Consider the following 17,723-nt stretch of genomic DNA (forward strand, 5'->3'; position numbering starts at 1 on the left):
TAAACCACCCCGGTCGCGGAATTCAATTTACCAGGGTTTAACTAAACCCCATAATATCCCAATGTTAATGATCTACCACGTTTTGTTGTTGTTGTCGCTATCATCCAGCAGGGGGCGTCAGTGCACGTGTTTCGACGAGGAGCCGATCACGTCACGTGACCCCCTCCAGCTCCCTCATGTGTGCACCTGCCGTAGCCCGTGTCGCGGCGGAGGAGTGGAGTTTTGGATGCTACGGTGTGGACTGGTCTGCCTCTCTCCTTAGATTCAACATAATAAGTTCTACTTCTTCAAGCGAACTTCGTCAAAAAATAACTCTGGAATAGACCGAAAGAAATGGAGTTCTCGATACCCCACTTCAGCTGTGTGCTATTAAGTGTCTTAGCAGGTAAGTTTATTCCGAACAAGAACAAAGCGAGGAGCTATTTTAGTTTCTGTTGGCGAGAGAAACTGTGGTGGTCAATAGCAACCACCACACTCAGGAGCGGGCTATTGTAAGATTATGGGTAGTAAAATGGTTCTTTTGGCAAATATTGGATATTGTGCCTCGCGTTATAATGGAATGAAAAACTACTATGTTTGATTCGTATTTTCTTATTAAAGTTGATGATAATAGTTTACGTTAATCACTAACTAGTTGGGCCTATTAAAGGGCCATTCACACTGAGCACTATAACTATAAAAAAAAATCTAGATTTAAAAAATATTTTTAAAAAGTCAAGTAGATGGCAGAGTTCACACCGTATGTATTCAGTTTAGGTTAGTTTTACTATGTTCATGAGAACATGGTTCATGTAACTTAACTGTATTTATCGTGGGCTTTTATCTGTTCTATCTCGCCCTCTGGTTGCGATAAGTAACTAATGAATGAGACCGTAAAGAAAAAAAGTTTTCTAATCCACAACTTCGTCAGCAGTTAGCACGATAAACACAAATCAAGTGGATGTGGTAATCGACTTTAGTTCACGTACTCTATGAAAGATGATAGAGTAATTTGATCACCAGGTTATCTTTTAATAATGCCCACATGATTTTACATTTCACCCTAGGACTTTAACTATTACAATTAAGTTGACGATTAATTCCTACACCAATAATTGCGATTGACGATTTAATTGCGTTTTTGGCATTGAACATTGGAACATTTTTTTGTAATCAAAAGTTGCACTGGGCAGATATGACAAACAACTGAAATATATAAAGAAATTACTGACATATTTATTACTTTTTATACATAAAGGTTTTAAAAAAGGTTAACATAGTTGTAAGCTTGTAGATTTGCTATTTCTGTTTTTTTTGTAATGTATGAACATATTTCAACATGGAAACGATCATGACGAAACAATTGTGATTATCTCAAATAATTGCGATTAGACTATTATGTAATAGTTGTGACAAGCCTACTCTAGGTGTATTGAAACTGAAAGACCCCACAACAGTACCACTACCAACGTACCGTTACCACTTATATTGGCGAAGGATTGATCACAGCTTGTTTCTGTCGACTATGTTACTTTAGTTTTGCTATAGTAGTTATTAACACAATGGGTTTATGGCTTTTAAATCTGTATTAATGGACGTCAAACAAAGTGCTGCCTTTTTGTGTGCCACCTGCCAACAGTAGGCTACACCCTCAGTGTTCATGTCCATTTGTAACTCTAGAGAGTGTACAACTACAAATGTAACTAAGTGGACCCATCCGGGTCTATTTGGTTACATGTATACGCTTTCAGACTTAATGAAAACTGAGGATTTATTGTCTAGTCCAGTGATTCTCAAACCTTCATTTCAAGGACCCCCAGTTTACTATGCATTAAGGGCCATGGACCCCCATCACTCTGAGCGGTGTACAAATGGAACCATGGGGGGGGGGGGGTAGATTCAGAAGGTTTGCTGATAATTCGTGAACATTAAGCTTACATTAAGCTTGCTTGGTAGTCGTAAATCAGTTTCACCCATGCTACTCTTTGTTGAGTGTTGATGCATTTTATTGTATGGGCGTGTTTCACCCTCCATACAGTGCTCAGGAATGTCCACTGAAACTAGCAGGTCATTCCTGACGCTCAGTCTTGGCAGCCATGTGAAACAACTGTAGCAGGTGTTTTTTTGTGTGTGAATTTGTGGCATCCTTTGGCACTACTGAAATGTTTGCAGGGGGTTTGAGTGTGAGAAACAAAAGACATGGGGATGGTCAGGGGGCAATGACATTCCAGTCCAATGATTAATGAGAAATAATGAAGTGCTTTGTTTAGGCTCTACAGTCAAATCACTCCATGCTATGTTAGCTGGGAAAGTGAGAGTGATGTGTAAAGTAGTGTGTAGTGTGTTTAACCTACATTTTCTCATGCTACACAATGTTGTATGTATACTTCACAAGCTCATTACCATCTTAATAGCATCACAGACTTGTCATTTGGGCACTATGTTCCACTTCAGCAGGCAAGAACAGCATTTGTCAGGCTCGTTGCATTCTTTTGACATTCCTTAGAATAAAACAATGTGCTAGCCCCACTTTCAAAAGGAGAAACGGATACCATTTAGTATTTTCTGTATAATATGTATATTTCAGAGGGAAACTAACATAAAAATCATAGCCAATTTCTTAAGCTGTCTGGAACTACAGACAGCCTTGAAGTAGCCATTGCAACATTGCATGATTTAAATGGCTGGTAATTTAATAATGCAATGTATTAATTGTTATATAATTGTGCCAACAAAATATAGTATCCAACTTTATTTTGTAGATGCTGAGATAAGAGTCTTTTACACCCCTGAATAAAAAAGGAAAAGGTGAGATGGGACAGGTGCATAAAGAAAAGTGAATCCCTGCCGGAAACGTTGCTTTTCAATAAATGTTCATTAAGTGTGTCACTGTGTGTGTGTGTGTGTGTGTGTGTGTGTGTGGGTATTCATTAGACTTGGATTTTGTTGACGCTATCATTGAGATTATGTTATGTAGTTTATCGGGGGCCACTGCAAAATTAGATAATAGGATACAAGTCAATGTGTTGGTTGAAATTCTGAATAGAAATTATGTCAGCTTCTGCAGGGAACTTACTACTAAACATCACCCCCAACATAATCCTTTATCCAAGACTTGTTAAATATGTATCTGATTACCAGCCGGTAAAGCGTAGCTGGTATTGTTTTCTTGTGGTCATGGCAAAATGTGGTCCTAGAGAAAACTATTGTAGTGGAAACTACCACAGAAGTGGTTTTCAGTACTTTGTTGGTGTACATCTGTGGACAGTGGAGTTTGTCACATTGATAGCATCACAAACTTGTGTGCAAGATTAAGTCATTAAGCTTGGCAGGTGTGATGTAGAAATCACAATGAATACTGAGTTGGAAGATGGATGTGGTCTGAGCAAGGGTAGCTGGCTAGCTGATACCATTTGTTTTCATTAGCAATGCTACAACATGCTAATAAGTTTCCAGTAGACAAGTCTCAGTAATTGTAGTGCTGATTTTAAAAATGGGTTTCAATTCAATTATTTGACCAGTACCCCAGACATTGGTCTTCCTCTGTCTTCCCCCAGAGGTCAAGGAGGTACATTACTGTAACATCTCTTTTCCCCCTTTTTTTTGGTCAGACCTGAGGTATCACCCCCCCCCCCTCTCTTGACATGATGGTTCACTCATTAGAACCCCCCTTCCCTGGAATTGGAATTAAGCAACCATTCTGGGTCTTCTGTACATATTCTATGCGAAATATTTCAATAAAACACAACATGTCAGTAGTACTAACATAGGTTAAAAGGTAACCATGCAAGGATAGGCGTATTGAATAAATCGGGCACAATTTACCCGCTTCACCAAACTAATGTGTTTGGTGTCATAGTCATGTGCTACATTGCACCATACACACCGATTTGGTGTCATGGCTGGTGTGATCCCCTTGTAAGAGCAAGTACAAGGCCCCCTTCCAGTATACTGTATAGGTCCAGTTCTAGTCTTGTCAAACACCAGCCAGTCTTTGTTTGACCTGTGAGGCCAGTCAGGCATTATCTCTGAACCCTATAGTACTGGCTTTGATGCTCTCCTAGCCACTGACCTGGGGTATGGTAAATGTGATGTGAAGACGCCATGAGCAGGCTCACAGTGCTGTTACCTGATAAGCCTACACTCAAAGGTCCCTGACGGGAGTTGGTTGCTAGGATACCTTTTGAAAACAGACACACAGATCCTGGGAGTGTATTGCTCAAGTAAACCCTCCCCCATTGCTTGAAATTCTCTTTGGAGTCCTTTTTTAAAGCAGAAAGTTTCCCCCTATTATATGGTGCATAGTTACTATGAACATGGTTTCACATAGCCAGACTTTCAGAGAGCTCCGCTTACTGACGGTTCTCAGGCGGAGTGGGCAGAGGAAGGTCTAGCTATGTGAGTCTCCTATGAACATGTACATAAAGTGATGAACTTTGATAGAGCTCTGGTTTGGGTTGATCCCTGGGCATAATCTTAAGTCCAAATATTGCTAATATCTTTATCTGAGGTTCCATGAGTGAGAAATGGGGAGTAGAGATTTATCTCCCCCCATTCACTTTCATTACTAGGCTGAAACGCGTCTCAAATCACACTTTTAGCACATTAATAAGCGGTTTCTGCAGAACAAAATGTTAAATATGTTTTCATCTACATGTAAACATACGTTGTTGTCATTGTTGTGTTACACCGACATTGGTGACCCATCTATTCCTGTGGCACTAGAGATCTTCTTTCAAGACTAATATAACATAAATACAAAAAATTGACATTCCTAAAAATAAATACTAGGATTATTATTGTTTTAACATTTTGGCAGAATTCACTCATATTTTTCATTTATGTTTTTTTACCATGCAATAAGAGTTAATGGAGACAGAAATCGGATTTTTGTTCTGCACTCACAGAGTACAGAAGCCACTTATTATTTAAACCCTGTATTTGTATACTTAGTTGGTCGGGGCCCACAGGGCTCTGTACTTGGTCCCCTCCTTTTTCCCTCTACATCAAATCTCTGCCAAAAATGGCCAACCACCCCAAATGAAAAATGTATATTGTATTAACATACTATATAGTATACAAATTGGACAAAATAACATTTTATTCACAAAAAAAAGTTACATATTACGGCTTTAAGTATCCAAGCATCCAAATTAATCATTTGTACACTAATGTGAACCAGCAATGTAAAAAAAATAGCGATACAGCTATGCAGATAGATGGTGGTGACGTGAACTGTTCAACCTGAGCTATTGTCATTGTACACATGGAGACAGCTTCGCCTTGAGGTCATGATTTCACATTCAGTTCTCGTGACATGGCTGTCCCATCCCTCCACTTGTTTCCTGTCGGCACTAAACACACTCCGGCAACAGCTTCACCTCCACCCCAGCAGTCGACCCACTCTGCCTCGAGCCCCCGTCCTTGGAAATAAAGCAAGAACATGTAGAATCGGATTACACTCCGGGGACGCCGTTTTGTCCTCCACAATGTGATGATGAGGACGACTGCCCATGAATATTCAGGTCCTGGGCTGTTAATATTTTAACATGCCAGGGATGTACAAGCCCAGTGTCGACTCCTGTTCCCCTGTATGGCACTGGCAGTGTGAAACACTGATCCCAGTCTGAGACCAAATGCACCAGCTAACCCCTTTTCATATCGCCCTTTCCTATAATTTATACTGGGAGCAGATTACAATCTCGAAAACTGATAGTGATAATGATTGATAGTAGTAGCCTATTTGTTTCGTAGGACTGTTAATAGCACTGGAGCCACTCTGTATTCAGAATCCATTCCTTATTGCCAGGTAGTGGGGGAGCTAAATGTCGGGTCCTGGGCCTTCTGCCAAAGCATTATGTAGAGAGGAAATATTAGGAACGTATTACTTGAATGCCTGGGTCATAAAACCCACTTTATATTGATTTGTATTTGCCACTGTAGTGTCATTTACCAGGTGCTGATCATTTGAGAAAGGTCATGGCATGGTACTGTACACATACCTTGGAATTGGTCTCATAGTGAAAGTGGTGGAGTTTAGAGTTTTTATTTGTTTACTTTTACTCACACAGCCCATGTTTTTTTTATTATCATTACGTTATGGTTCAAAATATTATTGCCCTGGGTAAAAGGGCGTTGTTCTTGTAGATGTTTGCCATACAGACATCCTTGAAAACGATATTAATTCAATTGTTTGACTAGAAATACAGCTATTAGTATTAGCCTCCCTTTTATTCAGTCCTTTACTCAGTCTATACTTGATTTAACTCGACTTTTTGTACCTTTTTTCTTATGCCTAGAAAAACTTTCCAGCCATAATTATATGTATTTTAGTTTGTTTCCTTTAAGCCATTCTAGTGCTTCAAGGTCACTTGAATGCCACCTGACCTGGCTGAGACCAGCTTTCTCAGGCAGACTAGGTTCTACTGGTATCAGCTCTCCAAAGAATTACCTAAACTACAGTAAGGGTTTGAATTTACCACCCTCAATATGTCAGGGTTAAGTTTGGAAACTGAAATTTGTGTACAATGAAATGTAATATTAATTTCAAATGGCTTTGAAGATTCAGATGGTGCTCCTGAATTTGCAAGATTGCATAAATGCCTACTCGCCACCAAATTAGCTGTTGTTGACTTATACTACCACAGTTGGGTGTAAATTACTGTATATCTGTCTGAATTCTTATGTTCTGTGCCCACTTAACATGAGGTTTTGCCTTTTATGAAATAAATACCATAACCACGGGAGGCTTACTCTAGTCTTTGAAAATTATAGTCTAAATGATTAATATAAACACTTCTTTACATGTACTACTCAAGTCCCCACATCTGCTTAATTAACTTTTAATGTTCATGTTACATTAAATGGGCGGCCGAGAAAATAGAATATAGGTTCAGAGTGAGACAAGCATGGCAATACTTGAGCATCGTTATAAGGCTGGTGGACTGGGGACTGTATCGAGTGAGGAAGTATTCCCATGTAAGCCATCAATAATAACAAGGTCACCGCGTTGCTGATTCTCTCCATTCTCTGATCCCATCGGTCATCATCAACTCTCTGCTCAGTAAGAACGATAAACACAACCAACACATTTATCACTTAGCCACTTGATACCCAGACCTGCGTGGTCCCACAATGCCCTCTGCTCTTAATGGGGAAGAATGGGGCTCTTTGACAGATAAACAATTTCCTGTGATGGTAATAGTCCAACACATACATATCTCTAATATTCATCATGCAAATGGCCCTCTGTCTGTAGATGAGCTATGGGACAACCACACATGACAATGACTCTTATTTGTGTCACAAATTCCATCATGGTCTCTGGGGTTTTTTGTCACACTTAAACATGTTATTTTAATTGGAGGCGTTTTTACATTACATACAACAGGTTTTACTGTCCATATGCAGGTATTTTAAAGCTAGGTTCTCCCTCTCGGCTGAGCTTGAATATACTTAAAGGGATACTTCACTCTCGGGCCGGGGACACATTTAAAAAAAATATTAAAAATAAATGAAAAAAGTTATGGAAAATTCATGGCCCCCTCACGCATTAGAGTGTCCTACTAATGCGTGAGGGGGCCATGAATTTTCCATAACTTTTTTCATTTATTTTTAATAATTTTTTTAAATGTGTCCCCGTCGGGAGAGTGAAGTATCCCTTTAAGTGTATTCTGGTTCCTTCTGCATAATATCCTCACGGCATGTAAACCGGCCATCCTTATTTGAGGATACACAATGTGGCAGACATGTCCCCAGGGGGCTGCATCTGCAGGTGCTGGTAGGCTGGGTCTGTTGCTTCAGTCGCTACCTGCTAGGTAGGTGTCAGCTCCACTCTGTACACACTGGAACCTCTGTTGTGTAACAACAAGGATTCTGTTCAGCACTAAGCTGTAAGGGGAAAATTGTTGGAAAACCTGACCATTAGGGGCGCCGATGGCCGAGTGGTTAATGCGCGTACCATATATATATATATATATATATATATATATATATATATATATATATATATATATATATATATATATATATATATATATATATGCGCTCTGATGCAGCCTGACAACGAGTCCCAGGTTTGATTCCCGAGCGCTGCAGACCTTTGCTGCATGTCACTCTCCCCGTTTCCTGTCAATCTCCACTGTATTATAAAAGCCCCAAAAATATATTTAAAAGGAAAACCTGACCATTAATTCTGTCAATAAACATTTGGTTGACACTGCAATACATTTATTAGGCTATGTTTGAGATAAGCATGATCAAATGTAAATGTACATACCACATCATTAACAAAACCATGCATACATCCATTCTACTCTCTTACACGAAATGGGGCAGTAAGAATAAGATCAGCTATACTGTGTCTTTTGCTACACCCCACCCCCACATTAGAACATTACAGTTGATTGCATGTCTAATCTTGAAAAATATTATGGCTCAGAAAATAAGCGGCAGAAGGTGGGGCTGCATTTGAAAAGGGGTAGATTCAGGCAGCTGTTGAGCCATTTTTAGCACCTTTATCTCATTGCAAAACATTACACATTGTAGGCTCCAGGGATGTAGGGAGAAAAGGAAAATAAGCGTAGACTGTTAAAGGGATTGTTGATTCAGTCCCTCCCTCTTGTGCATCAACCCTGTGGCATTGGTACTCAGGTCTATCCTTGTCTAATGTTTGAATCACCACGCCAAATCAGTGATTGCCTCTCATTATGTCCATGACTGTTATGTTATGTGTATGTTATGTGTATAGGAAAAAGGGATTTGTGATTGTTGATATGAATCGTTTCTTTTTTGTCCTTTTCTGGAGACTTCTCAAAATTGTTTGACTGTCTCTGCTCTATCATACTTTTTCAAATTCATAGCCCCTCCATCGTTATATGTTAAATACATAGCCCCTCCATCGTTATATGTTAAATACAGTGATACTCGCACACTGATGGGCTCCATTTTAAAGGAAAGCAAATGTATAGCACCCCTAAAGTGCTGTGACGTTTTGGGTTCACATGCCCTTCATCAGACTAAACAAAAGTTTAGTCTATTATTTTTCGCTTAGTGTGTGGATGTGCACGTCTTTCCTTTCTTTTCATCTTAAATACAGCAATGAACAGTAAGTGACCACTGAAACACCCTTTTTTTGGTGTGCAAGCTTTATCATTTTGTAGTATTCCTTCGTGAGAATCATTTCAAATATAATATTGAATCCCTCAAATTTGACCTCAGGATGAAATGACCAGATGATCAAGAGTTCAAAAAAGAATTCTGAGCTGAAACACTCATGTACATACAGTAGGTATGAGCAGAATTCAGAGCCAGATAATACTTTAACTTTTAGCAACTGTACCTTGTTTATGTGTCAGAATTCTTCATCACCCCTGTATTCCAGTTTATTCTGTTTACACTTCAAGACCACTATAATGACTGCTAAAAGATTAACATACATTATATTGCTGGCATAGGCAGGGAATAGCAGGGGAATCTGCTATTCACACCCCTTAGCGTCATGTGATGCCTGTTCATATTGTTACCAGTACAGTGGGTACATAGTACTTAAGTTTGCGCGAGAAGTGACTGTAAGCATGTGAGACTAGGAAAGAAAATAATGGGTATGGAAAGAACAGAAACAAATATCCATCTGCAGGCTGGCACACAAGCTAATTTTACTTTAACTTACATTATGAATTAACCACTTAAATCCTATTTAATAGTGAAAATAGCAGAGCTGCAAGCCAGGTCACAATGTGTCTCATTGCGACACGTTGTGAGCTTGTAGATCTGCTATCCTCACTATTAGTTAAAAGGGTTTATAAATTAACGGAATTATTTCGATTCGGTTTAATAATTTCTGAAAATGTTTTACTTAAAATAAATCTTTTGAAATAATCATTTGAAAGAAATTGTAGGGGGAAAAAACATTTACCGGTACTCATGACCCATAAAAATGGGTCCGTGACCTACAAATGGATCCCGACCCACTGTTTGGTAAACACTGATCTAAACGGTCTAAGACTATGGGAGTAATCTGTCAATTCTTTCTTTGGGGAGGATATTCACAGAGAATATGTTTTGGTGCAGAGCATGGATGTATGCTCCACTTACTAGAGCATATACTTGTACTATGAATATTTAATTTAAGCTCTTAATTTGTCTACACATCAAATGATGTGAAGATGCTGACTCTGGTTTTACAACCTGGTGTCTTGACAACAATGTGGCCGTCTGCCACCTGCTCTCTATCTGCTTTAACCTCCATTGACCACATGACATGACACATTTGACTTCATACTTGGATGGGTGGGGGGGTTATAACTTATGATGAGTAAGTATGAAGTATGAGTATGAAGTGAGACAAAAATGGACGCCACATATGGTCAATTAGGAATGCCCTTTCCTTCCCACTGATACCTAGTCTATCGCTGTTGGGCGGTTGTTGGCCATGCATCTAAGACACAATGACGAAGACATCTGCTCAAGTCTGGTCTGGGGTAGGGCTGAGTGCTTGAACCACAGCAAGGTCAACAAGCCACCACAGACATTTAATTACTGTCATGCATTTCACCGCCATGTGAGGAAGTCAGCAGCTGCCCTCCCAGAGAGATGGTATATCGAACTGAAAATAGCCCAGTGATTGTTTCGTTTATGGTGGTCAGAAGGCACATTATGGCACAACCTTAATCACTAGTGCTCCTGTTTTAATAAGCAGGCACCAAGGGGCGGTCAGCCTGCAGTTCTTGCTGGGATATAGAGCTCCTGGGGAACCAGCTGTTAAGTGTCTTAATGGTTTCCGTGTATAATTCATGAGCGCGCACGCATAGCTTGCTGGCTGGCTCATAACTGGAGAGTGAAGTGTCCCCACTGTCAAACTGGCACAAATGGCACCCTTTTCCTTCTGCAAGGCGTGGAGGAACATCATTGCGTTTAATCCCTCTGAGACACCATGTCTGGCAACAATAAGAAGATGATCTATTGTCTCCTGCTGGAACTGAAACTGTAATAACACCAGCCTCAGGAAATATTGTAACGGTTAGAATACGTATTTAGTGACCTGTGGAAACACGTGCACACAGAGGGCAGTCTGATACTGTCTATATTGTCTCCACCTTGAATATATTATGCCATTTTGTCTTATTAATGAGCCTTGGGCTGAATTGCAGCTTCTGTAGTTCCCACAAGATATCGTTAAAAGGATGTGACTGCTGAATTTTGGATTTTGTAGAAGAGGGAAAGCCCCTTGATGATAAACAGTGAGTTTTGGGGACACTGTGATGAGAAAAGATTTATTGACAACAAAGCTTCAATGACTGTCTGGTGAACCCATCAAACTTGACATTCTTTGTTTTATGCTAGCTTTAGGCTTTGTGCACATCATTGTACTGTGTTTTTACGAAGGCTTCTTTATAATAATAAAAAAAAAGCCTGACGCAATTTTTAAATAATCGCTCATTATGATTTGCACCAGTCTGTTATAGACTGCCCTTCCGTCTCTCTTAAAGGGCATTTAGACAGTTTTTCCCCCCTGTTCTGAATGGACTGTGAGTAAAGTCTTGCAGTCTTGGTTCCACTTAAACTCTTTTTCAACACTTTCACTGAGATTATGTACTAAGTTGGCACATCTATATTGGTCTGATCTATAAGTCGTGCTTGGTTGTCTGTATGTTTGGCCATTTGGGGCTTAGCCCTTTTAAATATCATTAGAGCCTTGGTGTAGTCTGCTCGTGTGGGAGTTCTCAGGCAAAGGCACATTGCTATGACCACTAAATATATCCTCCCTGGCCAGGTAGCCTGAGAAATCACCTTTCAAAACCTCTTTTAGGTGACATTGCAGGTTGCAGTTTTTTTGTATCATGGTCACTTTTCCTACACTTGCTATTGGTATAGAATGAACCGCATGGTGTGAATTTAGCCCTCTTAGCAACTTAAATGTACAGTTTAAAGCCTTGATTGTCGTTTTAATTGAGGTACCTTTAAAGAAATGTTACTCCTGAACCTGTACACAAGACGTAACGATACATACCACGGCACGTTTAACATGTTCCCTCTACGTGTCAGACCACATGTGGCTGGAAATTCAGGACTTGTCTTCTAAAGACTTTGTAGTTCCCTGTTAGCTGTGCTGCGCATTCTATGAATGCACAATCCTTACAAGTTGTACCTCGTTGTAAATGTGACTAATCAGGATTTCCAACTATATGAAACACAATACCAATTGGTATTTTTGAAGGGGAGAAATAATCGACCAAAATAACGTTTCCGAACATCTTTTTGAGGAGGAGCTTAATTTGCACCTGGCTGCTTATAATAATAAACTCAATATTTTTCCTTTTCCTTTTGGCTAGCCTCAACAAACTGTGAATCTCCCTGTTGAATGTTCTATTCCTTTTCTTAACTTGAGCTCTTGTGCTTTTATCTATAATATCCTTACTTTCAGTTTTGCTTTGATGTGGTAAATTGCAAAAACATCACTGCTGCTCTTCATTCCAGAGGCAATTTAATGCGCTGACGTCCAATTTAATGTAGGACTAATGTATGTCCAATGTTTTTCGAAAGGCATTGCATCCAGTTGACCATAGGCCCTTGACTGATCAGTTTACCAAGATACTCAACGATGCCTTGACAGTCAAGATGGGATCTAGAAAACCTATAAAGTGTGTCAGACAAAGGTCAAAATCACAAACTGTACACTGGCTACACCCCATATCCCGGGCACTCCTCAAATATGAGCTCTGCAGCTTTAAGGGCTTACTGCATTTATCTCTGCTGTCCAGACTCTCTGCTCTTCTTTATTTCAGCCTGACAAGCGTCATCTTTTACGCTATAACGGAACGCAACGTCGAGAATAAATACCTTCAAGGGATGTCATGACCACAATGGAGGTTTGAGGGATGAGGAATGGTTGCCTGCTTGCCTCTTTTTAGAACGCTAAACCAGTACAGTCAGTGGAGTTATTTTTAAATCCACACGCTTCCTCATTCTCCCTTGTCATGTTATTATTTGTATTTTTTTGTCGAGGAGTGGTTGTGGTGAGCTCTCTCTTAATCCATTAAGACCGGGAACGCATCTGTGTAATTTTTTTTAGATTTCTTTGGGCTATTCAAAAATAGCAGATCTACAAGCTCATAACGTGGCACCGAGTGCCGCGCTACGAGCTTGTATCTGCTATTCTTGAAAAATCTTGAACATTTGTGCAAATCTTTGAATATATATATATATATATATATATATATAGTTCATTTGTAACTCAAATCTTTGCTTCTGGAGGTCCCTGGAACAAAATATATATTCAAAGATTTGCACACGTTTTCAAGATTTTTCAAAAATAGCAGATATACAAGCTCATAGCGCGGCACTCGGTGCCGCGCTATGAGCTTGTATATCTGCTATTTTTGAATAGCCAAAGAAATCATAAAATTACAGAGATGCGTTCCCGGATTGAATGGGCTAATGTCTAGGCTGAGAATGTCAGCTGGAGACATAAATAAATACACCTAGTGGTCCAAGTTAAGCTGTTACAATAAATGACAGTCTGTGCCTCTGGGCTTCCTACATGGCTCAACGCTCGGGTACATTTACTACACTACACCTACCGTGAACCTCTGAAAGTATAGAGTAGACTATATGGTCTTTTAACAGCAGTCTGTGATTCCCCATGCCTGTGAAACTACAATGGCACTGAGAGAGATGAGGCTGGAATAAAGGATGTCGGGAGTCAAAGGGCGTTTTTATCCACACCGTTATCTTTTAGCAGTGTGCTTATCTTATTGTCCTCTCCTTTGCAGAGGACAGGAAGGTTGTCTGGTTTGTTCCAGATTTCAACCCCCTTAGTCTGCCTTCCGGGGTGAGCCATCAAAAGCTGAGAGATGCTGTCGTAAAAAAAAAAGCATTGGAAATGGTATTGATCATTTTGTGGTTATTGTAAAGTACTTCCTCAATGGACAGTTTTATCAGACAGAGGCCCCGAGACTATTTCAATGGAAATTCAATAACTCCAGATTGAAATGTGTTGCATTGCTCATCCAGCAGCAGGGTCACACTGGCATCCACCCAGGCATCACACATTAAAAAACATATATTAACAAATTAATGTCCAGCCAGAGGACAATTACCACCATGCAGTGTCCTGGGGCAAAGGGCCTAAATTTAGACCACATCCTCGGAGGGAACAACGTGAGCAAGACAGAGTCATTGACTGCCTCCGAGCAAACCCAGCTGACTGGCCTACATGCTCCCGTGCTGCATAGTGGAAATGGGTTACTGTGTAAAACATGCATCTAAAAACAGGCATGCAAGTTAATACTTTAATCTGTTGGAATGTGCAAAATGTCTACACAAAAACGTGAGAGTCATCCACGACCGAGACAATTGGATCAATTTCTGTTTACCAAGAGAACTAACAATTCCACCGAATGCAGCTTGTTAATGTATTTATTTGAGCTAATCCAGGTTATGAGTTGATTCCTTGTGTGTGTGAGTGTGTGTGGGGGGGGGACTAATAAAATATCTATACACATTCCTCTGAACCACGAATAGGGCACATGAAAGTACTAAAACCTGTCGGATCCAATATTTATCTGCGTCAGAGTTTTAAAAGGCTCCCTCCCTAACTACTGAGGCCAGGGGAGGAACGGAGGCCCAGGAATTCATCAGGAGCTAGTCATGATAGTCCTTACATATACCACTGTCTGTACATCGTCTATAGCCTATATCCTCACACCTCAATCCTTTTAGTTGCTTGGCAGTCGGCCACAACCGTCTTTACTGTATTGTTTATGTGAGCATGTTCGTCTGTCTGTGTTTACTTACCAGACACCTTTTATGTTGGAGCAAAGTGGTCTGGGAAGGTCTGGTAAGTGGACATGCTCATTGTGAGTTTTGCTGAAACTCGGGCATACCAGAGTTGTTAGTGTCAGTGATGCGTTTCAGATGTTTCCTATCATTGAGAAAAGGCAAACCTGACCTGGTCAGATTTGCCTTTTCTCAATGATGGGAAACCGCTTCCTCATAAATCCACCCAGTCATGTTCATCCTCATTTCATCTTTCGTACAGATGTCCTACATTGGTGAAAAGGTACCGCGAAACATATGGCCTGTTTTAGACGAGGCCCTTCTGAAAACTGTTTACCTGTTGTGTGTGTGTGTGTGTGTGTGTGTGTGTGTGTGTGTGTGTGTGTATACTGTGTATGTATGTTTTCCCCCTATTTTTCTTTTTAGGTCAGTTCCTGGTTCCTTTGATTAATTTCTATTACTAATGACTTTGAGAGCCAGGCTTGTTAGGACTTCCACTTCTTAATCCTTAATTGAGCCCCGTGTTTCAGAGGGGAATGTTCTAGAATGATATTCACGCTCTGTCAGTCTTAAGCTCTAATCGTGAGAACCCGTTTTGTGCTTTTCATAGCCTTAGATAGTTGGGCTATGTTCTATGCTGTTTGTGTGTGGTGGGTGGGTATGAAAGTCTCTTCATTTTAAGCCTGTGTAGGCCATTTCGTTATCTGCCCTCCGCCACACATCCAAACCTCACATTTAGAAGCCTGGTGTAAGTCTGTTGGCAGTCTGACTAAAGTGGCTGTACTCAGCAACAGTTGTGCCCGAATGTTTGATCAGCAATGCTGCTTCCTGATGGACGTTGGCATTGTGCCCTTAGGGATGGACAAAGGCTGAGGCTGGGGTGCGGGCAGGGGTCTGGCCTCTTATCACAGGCACTGTTTGTTTTGGGGGATGGGGGGATAGGCTATGCTGTGCTGAAAAGCATGGCTGCAACCCTTCCCCTCTCACCCCACTACCCAGTCAGGAGAGAGAGAGTGAGAGTGAGAGAGGCCTAATGGCTACACCCCAGTGAGACATGTGGCTTTAATTTCTGCTTTGTGTTAAAGTACAAATGCTTGCCTGGTCTATCATAAAGTCTCCCCCCTTTACTTTCACCTGAGATGGCATACATACACCCTCTCCTGATTACTCACTCTTCTGTGTTTAAACTTTCAAAAGGAGCTTGAGATAATTTCTCACAATGCTTTGTTAACAAATTTAAACTGTGTATATCATGATGAATATCATAATAATGGATTCTTGTCCGGCTTGTTACTGGGAGGATGAAATGCAGCACTGTGTAAGAAAAGTTGCTGCCTGAAGTGTCCTCCACCTGTGGTGGAGCTGTACAGTGGTGGAATTTAAAGTACCCACAGGAAGTGTGATGATTTACAGTATTGTATGCATCCGTGCCATGATCCACAGTTCCTTCTGTTCTGAGCTCATAATGGGAACTGAGGTTCCAGATATCTTTTCACTCTTGACGGTGACGCGCTCCCTCTGGAATGTCCGTTCACCAACAAACAGCAGGCTAATGATTAATTGAAACCTGCACCTGAAACATCAGCCTTCCTATCCATTTGTTTTAATTGGGTCATTGTACCAGCCAATCGCACAGCTCAATGTGCTTCACACTGTTGCTGTTTCGTGGTTGGTTACGTTAAAACCAACATCTCGGGTTGAAGTTAGCCCCCGCACTCCCCACACTACTTTCAGGGCATGACTAATTGCAATGGTTTCGTCCTGCTAATGCTGTGGTGGTCCGTAAACCAAGATAAGCCCATGTGCGACTCCAAGTAGATGCACATTTTCTATTTTTAATTCTTCCACAAATCTCACTCTCCACTCACACAGTGAGTGTTTAGTAACTGCTCGCAGGGAAGTGTTTTCTCGTTTCCATGAGAAGTAAGGATGACATAATTTTGTAATTACTCCACCGGGCTCCCCTGACTGAAAAGAACACACTCCAGCCTTTTCATGTTCGTATCCCTCTGCCTCCCCAACGACATCTACAAAGGCGTGCATTTTCTACACAAGGCAAGGAATCGTGTCTCTAGAGACGCCTCACATACTGCACCTTTTGCCTCTTTGCCTTTTGTGTTTTAATTTCCTCCTCGCGCTGGAACACAAGCTGTTTACTGTTGTTGTTATTTCCCACAGGACTGTTATCAGTGGGCTATATGAACGGCCCACGACTGGCCCACTGCCTATCAGCCAGCCTCCCCATTGTCACCAGCACACTGTGTCGCTGAGCTCCAACCAGTCGGACACAAGCCATCTGTGTGTGTGTGTCTGTGTGTGTCCACGCCACGGGTCTAGCCCGGTGGGCGCACACACTGGGGGGTGAGGAAGAGAGAATGGAGACTGGGACTTTCTTATCTTATCTGACTCTTTTAGGGTGCTTTAAACAAATACGCATTGTTTTCATGGGGATAGGGGGATGGACGGGTATGAAGGTAGGGTTTAATGGTCATCACTGGGGGTTTGGCCGTAGTGACTTGCATCCAGCTCAAGGACAGACAGCGGAGCACAGAGGACTTAAACAAGCAGCAGCTGCTTAAATCCAAAGTCCTACACCTTGTAAATGGTAATGCATGATCTATAAATAACCAGTACACTTTCCAAGGCCATGGCATGAGGATGCCTGTGGAAAAAGGCACCATAAAAAAAGGCTCTTTGCTTAACCAACCAAATGTAGTTGCTTTCCCAACTAAATAAACTCAACTAAAACCATTAACCCTATATGCTTTGTTGTACATCAAATAGCTAAATAGCAGGTCTACAAGCTCACAACTTGTCGCAATGGGACGTGAGTTGTGAGCTTGTAGATCTGCTTCGATGCTTTCGATGAATGTTCGTCTATCTTTTCCAAATGTTCACCTAGTATTATGACATTGCCAGAATAGGGATGCAATGGTTCATGTGGTTAAGGAGGCAGTGTGTGAATT

General features: G+C 40.9%; 1 protein-coding gene across 1 annotated transcript in view; it reads left to right on the forward strand.

Moving 5' to 3' along the window:
- Positions 1-217: 217 nt before the first annotated feature.
- The window catches only part of cxadr (CXADR Ig-like cell adhesion molecule), a 45,433-nt gene continuing 27,927 nt past the window's right edge, over positions 218-17,723 (forward strand). The window contains 1 exon segment of the mRNA XM_080434893.1: positions 218-385. Within this exon segment, the coding sequence (XP_080291019.1) occupies positions 334-385 (52 nt within the window). The 5' untranslated portion in view covers positions 218-333.

Source organism: Gymnoscopelus braueri (genome assembly GCF_963280865.1).
Source record: "Gymnoscopelus braueri genome assembly, chromosome: 8".
Taxonomy (NCBI): Eukaryota; Metazoa; Chordata; class Actinopteri; order Myctophiformes; family Myctophidae; genus Gymnoscopelus; species Gymnoscopelus braueri.